This window comes from Hydra vulgaris, chromosome 09 (genome assembly GCF_038396675.1).
Source record: "Hydra vulgaris chromosome 09, alternate assembly HydraT2T_AEP".
Taxonomy (NCBI): Eukaryota; Metazoa; Cnidaria; class Hydrozoa; order Anthoathecata; family Hydridae; genus Hydra; species Hydra vulgaris.
This window is the reverse complement of record NC_088928.1, coordinates 16,615,191-16,622,500: the sequence shown is the minus strand read 5'-3', so window position 1 is coordinate 16,622,500 and position 7,310 is coordinate 16,615,191. Positions and strand designations below refer to the sequence as shown.

At 27.5% G+C, this 7,310-nt stretch overlaps 1 protein-coding gene across 1 annotated transcript in view; it reads right to left on the bottom strand.

Moving 5' to 3' along the window:
* Positions 1-4,804, bottom strand: part of LOC100214898 (CCAAT/enhancer-binding protein zeta) — a 96,834-nt gene extending 92,030 nt beyond the window's left edge. Inside the window, exon 1 of the mRNA XM_065804874.1 lies at positions 4,608-4,804. Within this exon, the coding sequence (XP_065660946.1) occupies positions 4,608-4,760 (153 nt within the window). The 5' untranslated portion in view covers positions 4,761-4,804. The remainder of the gene's footprint in view (positions 1-4,607) is intronic.
* Positions 4,805-7,310: the final 2,506 nt, after the last annotated feature.

Genomic DNA, 7,310 nt, shown 5'->3' with positions numbered 1-7,310 from the left:
ATTGAGCAGTGGAGAGTAAAAGCTTTAATTTGGATGGCTTGTCGTCATCACGTTTATGAATTACATATAAAGGTAAATATTGAAAAAATCATACAATATTTTTATATTTATTTATATATTTAACTATGAATATTTCTTGATGAATTAAATGCTTTATTAATAAAATTTATTTAAATGATTTGAAATAAATATATATTAGGACTTTTCAAATGTTCTTACTGGTGGTAAAACAAGTGGACCAAAGACTTAGTTATTTGATAGGCTGAGGGGTAATTGGAAATCGATTCTTGAAAAGAAGATAAATAAATAAACCTAAATAATAAGATAATAGTAATAATAAGATAAATAAATAAACCTAAAGAGATTTGACTCAGAAAAAAAAATTGTATCTTTTGTGGAAAAGCAGGTTGGTTTATTTGTCTTATTTAGATTAATGTGTTTAATTATAAGTTCTAATAATAAAGTTTTTTTTAATTTAGGCTTCTGAATCATTAACATTCCTTCAAATTTGCCTAGATAATGATATATTTCTAAGACATGACTACCAGTATTTTAAACAATTAGCAGTTCATGCCAGGTTAATGTCAGAGGGAGTTTATTATTTAAGATATGATCTTCTTCAGCCACAATTCATTAACTTATGTCCTAACATAATATCATTGCAAGAGGGAAAGTTTATTAATGAAATTGCTTCATTTACAGCACTATTTTATGCTCCATGGTTTATTAAAGCTCCTATCCCTGCCATAGCACCTTCTTTAAATCTAAAAGCTATTAATGAAATGATACAATATTCTGAATTCAGTTTTAAACCAGCAGAAGCAGTACTGAAATCACTTAAAAAGCACAATTGGTATTTAAATGAAAGATTTGTGGTTATGTGTCTTGCTGATAAATGTTTATCTGTAGATCAGCTACAAAAATTAGCTCTTAAATTAGCTCAAACACCAAAGCCCACCAGTTATAAGATGGGGAAACTAAATTCCAAAATTTTTACTGACAATGAAAAAAAAAAAAAAAAAATATTGAAGATTTTATTGGTCCTGAAAGCTGGTTTTTATTTGATTTATTAAAAATGACATTACATGAGACAGAATGGCTTAAAATCAGTTCATCAAACTGGGAAAAATTTTTGGGTTATATTAGATTTAAAAATTATGTCACTGGTCTTCTTGTTGTAAATGATAGTGCAGAACGTGCTATTAAACTTGGTCTAGACTTCATTTAAACTTTCAGAAAAGATAGCCAAGCTAATTTATTAGTTGTTGCAGATCATCGTCTAAAATTTCAGACAACAGAAAAAAAATCTTGGTTGAAAACTTGAAAATAATCTTTCTTTAAAAAATAAATGCAAATGTAAAAATATTTTTTATTTAAAATACGTAGGAAAAAATATATACGCCCCCCCCACCTCCCAAATATAAACATCATGTATTTAAATGGGTAGGGCTGATCATTTCCATCATCTTTTGCAATAAAACAAAACATAATCTAAAAATAGATATATCAGGCTACAAAAATAACCCTTGAGATATCTTTAAAATATTTGTAAGTGACCATGCCCCCCTTATTATTTACAAAAATAATAAATTTTCTAATTTTCGGACTGCTGGGACCGACCATAGGGGTACCCATAAAAAAAAAAAAATTACATTTTTTTAATACACATATCAAAAGGAACCAGAAAAATTATTATGGTATTTTTTTTATTGACTTTGGTGTTTTATGCCCCACCCTAATATATATATATATATATATATATATATATATATATATATATATATATATATATATATATATATATATATATATATATATATATATCAGTGGTGTATATATATATTTGTAGATGAATATAAATTTAGATAAAAATAGTAAAGAAAATAATATATAAACTCGTTGCTCCCACGTTAAGGGCCGGGTGGGCCCAAAAATTAAGGTTTTTTTTTTCCCAAGCTTTAATCACTCCAATTCTTTGCAAAACATTCTTTTTTGATATAAGCATAAATATACAAAATTTTGGAGTTTGCACAATGCCTGTAAGTGTCAAAACTCAAACATCTAAAAATCCAGTGTACACCACTGTGTATATATATATATATACATATATATATATATATATATATATATATATATATATATATATATATATATATATATATATATATATATATATATATATATATATATATATATATATATATATTTATATATATATATAATAATAATAATATTAATAATAATAATAATAATAATAATATAAAATAATAATAATAATATAAAATAATACAATAATGAGTAAACTAATTATAAGTATTTAATAATAATAACTAAATGATCAATAAGGATGGTGTCAGACAGAATTCTGATCAAAGGAGTGACACTAGTTTTTAAATATAAAATGATTAATATAAGTATACACACATAGAACATACATAAACTAAGTAAACATTTGAAAAGCATACTTCGATGATGGAAGTTTATGATTCTTATGGATTGACGTTGAGAGGACATCAATTTTCTGATGTGATAGTTGCTATTTTAACCCCAAATTTGACAACAGTAACTAAGATGCAATAAAAATAATGCACAATAAATATTCTTTAGTGTGAATTTATCAACATAACAACGAATTATTGAAAGTACGCTGTAACCTCAAGTTGCATAGCTCATTAATATGAAAATTCCACAAAAGATTGCAGTCAATCAAAGCACCAAATATTTGATTACTTTTGTAGGATATAACCGTTTATTATTAATTTTGATTAAAATTTTAAAATTGTTAAGATTGTGTTTTTTTCTAGAAGATGAAAAAAAGATTAGTTCAGTCTTTTCGGCGTTAAGACATATTAGGTTAGCAATTAATCAGATGCTTTTTATATCCGCATTTATGCTTTTACATAGAGAATTATACGATTTGTTGATACGCAATAAGTTTGTGTCATCAGCAAATAGATGAATTGACAAGAAGCGAATAGAGTTGTTAATGTCATTAATATAAATTAGGAGGAACAAAAGAGGACCAAGAACAGAACCTTGAGAAACACCGCACACAACAGATTTATTAGTAGAATTATAACCATTAATACTTAAAAATTGTTTCCAATCTGTAAGATAAGGTCGAAACCAGTCATTTACAACACCACAAATACCATAGTGTTCTAATTTAGAAATCAAAATGTTATGATCAACGGTATCGAAAGCTTTTTGTAAACCTATAAAAATATCACAAACAAATGATCAGTGTCGAGAGATTTTCTGATTTTTTCAGTTATACTTATCAATGCATGGCAGGTAGAATGTTTTGAACGAAAATCAAATTGAAAATCATTTAACTTCATGAACTTTACTCTTTTATATATTTTTTTATAATTAAGCTAGAACCTTGAGATTTTTTACATCAATAATTTGACTAAACCTTTTTCCAACATATGTAGAATGTAAGTTTGTATGGCTTCACTTATATATTACTCATGTCTTAAAACCACTATTGATTAAATAAACTTGCCGCAGAAAAAATTTTTAAAGAAGTATTTTTGAAAGTAAGATTTCTTAAGCACCAAAACACATCTAATTTGTATGAAACTTTCCATATTATTAAAAAAAGGACAAAGAACCTGATGGAATGTGAACTCTTTTTAACATTAATACATAACATTTTAATTCTCAGTATTTAAAAACTGTAATGTTAATTTTTAAAGAAAAAACAGTGTCTTTTGAAAGTGGAAATGACAATTATAGCATTTTCTTAATTTAAAACAGTATTTGTCTATGTTTCCTTAAAGATTTAGTACTTAGGATTTGCATAAAGAAATTATGATATAATGCTTTTTCCCCAATCAAAACATATGCTTTTCATATGTTTTGATTTTTGTGCAAGATTTCTGTTTTCATATTTTATTTTGGTGCCTTTTCACAGCAAATTTTCCATACTTAAGGCTGAAGCATTTTGTCGAAAAATCATCTTTTTTCCAGCGCAAAAAATGCAATAACTTCAGATCCACTTAACTTCTAAAGTTGAAAGACCCCTGATTTTATAAGTTCTTTTTGCTCTATACAATCATGTTATTCATATATAAAAATGTCAACAACAAAAAATCCTGTGAAATGGCTAACTATTGATAAAAAAAACTTGCACAGAAATTTTATTCAAATGAAGTTTTTGAAGGTCAAGATTCCTAAGGACCAAAACACAATAAATTTGTAAATAGATTAAAAAAGCTTGATTTGTGATGCTTTTTCTTTTTTTCGGTGCAATTACATAGCAAATTTTCCATACCTAAATATTTAAGTTTTTTCAGAAAAAAATCCACTAAACTTCTAAAGTTAAAAGACCCCTCATTTTTTAGGTCTTTATAAGCTTTATACAATTATGTTAATCATATATAAATATGTTGAAAAAAAAACCTGTGGAATGGCTATATTTGTGTTTAATTTTAACTGCGTCCAACTAAATGTAGATAGCGGTAAAAATGAAAAAAAACAATTTGATAATAAAAAAAGACTGATATGATTTTGCAAAATAAAAGTCAAAATAGTTAATTTCAAAAAACTTGACTGAAAATAGTAAAATAACTTTTATTACATCTAATTTAAAAATTATTTACCTTGTCTCCACCAAGGGTCTGTATAACATCTACATTAAAATCTTTTTTATTTAAGCTTGTTGTTTTATCCTCTTCTTGTACAACTTTATTTGGCTTTTTATTAGCATTTTGTTTGTATTTTTTGGCCTTACTATTTTTTTTAACATCCACCATTTTTAAAGCATGGACGGTAGTTAGTAATAACGTATTGCCGAAAGGTCGGCGTTTACAGCTTTTCCGAATTTGTTGGAATCACCCGTCATAAAAATTAAAAATATTTAATCATGGTCATAAAAATATTTCTTATGACTATGGAATCCCTGATCTCTATAGTAACTCTAAATTAGAGTATATTACACAATTATCAATGCTAGACTGACTACACCAGGCGTGCACAGGTTCCCATCCCTCCCAAATACTTATTTTCTAAAAGTTTTTTTTTTTCCTAAATATTGAGGACTTTTTTTGAAACTGACGATTGTGCTTCTCAACTTCGAAACCCGTCCCGTCGGCCTTGCAACGATTGGAATAAATTTTTTTTATTCTGAATGGAAAGAATTCATTTTATAAAATCTAAAATCCAAACCTGATGAGCTAGACTCTCTGCATACACGTCCATTTCGTGTAGGCAAAAAATGCACGTTTTCGCAGAGAGTAATACAAAATTACTATTCTTGCAAATTCTTGTTACGTCTTGCCTGTTAACAAATCAATCCACTCTTGGTTTATAATTTTTAAATGTTACCAAGCTTTGGATATGGTGGGAACTTCAAAATTCTTTAACAGAGCTTGTGACATAAGTCCATGATTTACGAGCCAGCCCACAAAACCTTTCTTGAGGCTGTTAAAATGTTTACTAAATTAATATTTAAATCCATTTACAAAGGTGTTTCCAAAACAGTAGTTACTGTAAATTAATAATTCCCTTCAAATATTTTTCGCTTTACTTTAAACTAATACATGAAAATAAACGGAATATTAAATTTTGATCTTATAGCACAATTATTAATGCCAGACCTTCCCGTATCAAAATCGCTAATTACTCTAGATCAATGTCGTTCGCAGTTTCTACACTACCGGTCCTACTGCTAGTGCAGTAGGACCGGTAATTTATATTTAATAGACGTTAATATAATTTGCGCCTAGTATATTGGTACAGGTGTTGGTTTTTGTGCTTTAAAAGCATTAGAGCACGTTAATTTCCCTGATGGTGATGGAGTTTCTTTCTTTTGATTGTTTGGTTTTGGTTAGCTGTGCTATTTTAAAGGTAATATCTGTACATTTTAAGATACATCAGTTTTTGGGCTCCAATTTTTTATTGTTTTTTAGAGTTTGAGCTCTCAAAAGAAACTTACAGAAATAAAGTAAATGCTGACTTTTTATTTTTTGTTACTCATAAAAACTAAGGTCATACAAAAATCCTTTTAGTGTTGTTAAACGGTAGGCTTTCTTGTCAAACTCCTATTCCGAAGCTATCTTTCAGGTCTAAGTACGCTCCGCTGCGCACATCCCTTTATATCTCAATTTATCTAACATCTATAAACCCAAGTTGGAGGACACAGAGGATGCTCATCGTTGGAATAGGGTTTTGAAAAGTTAGCCTACGTTATTAAACAGCTGCTGCATGAATTAAATGTTATGATTTACTGACGAAACCCATAAAAATCTTTCACAATTACGCTAACATTATATTTGAAAGCCTTGAAAATAGGAAATCTTGTATATTCATTCATTACAAAGCATGTAACTTCACATGTGGAGAAGCAGATTTATATTAGAAAATAAATTTGTGAATTTTACGGGATACCACTAAGCTTTCTCTACATGATTGAATGTTGCTCTTACAAAGAAGAATAAATAGTAATATATTAGAAAAACATAACGTTCTACAATTCTTAAAAATAAAATTTATCCAAAACAAATTAGAAGGACTTTCGTTTTTGTTACAGAGCACCGCGAAGAGTATTTATCTAGAAAGTTCACGGCTCTTAAAGACTTTCTAAAATTCGGATTATTTTGGCGTATTTGCAAAATACGCCAAAATAATCGTGTTTCATCAAAAACAATTATTGATAACATCTTTTTAAATTTTCAAACTCCTAATCTAATTTCTGGCAACCTCACAATATCAATTTCAGATCACTTAGCACAATTTGTTTGTATTACAAGTACTCCTCCTAAAAACAAAAAAGTAATAACTACCAAACGATCCTTTAGGAACTTTGATAATAATAAATTTATACAGGCAGTATCAGATATTAACTGGGAACTTAATATTAAGAATGGTGAAGATGTTAATGAATCTATAAACTTTCTTTTAAAACCACTTAATGCAATCCTTATTCGTCATGCCCCATACAAAAAACTTTCCGCAAACCAAATTAAACTCAAATCTAAACCTTGGATCACCTATGGAATTCTGAAATTAATTAATATAAAAAACAAGCTATGTAAGAAATATATAAAATCTAAAAATCCCAACACAAAAATTAATTTATTCAATAAATTTAAATTATATAGAAATAAAATAAGCAATTTATTAAAGAGTTCTAAAAAGTCATACTATATCTCCTTCTTTAACAATAACCTCAACACAAAAAACACACGGAAAGGAATAAAAGAAATTATAAACATCAAACCTTCTTTGCCAAATAAGTCTTATAATCTTAAATACAATGGTAAATCTCAGACAGTGTGGCCATTGCTGACATATTCAACAAACAC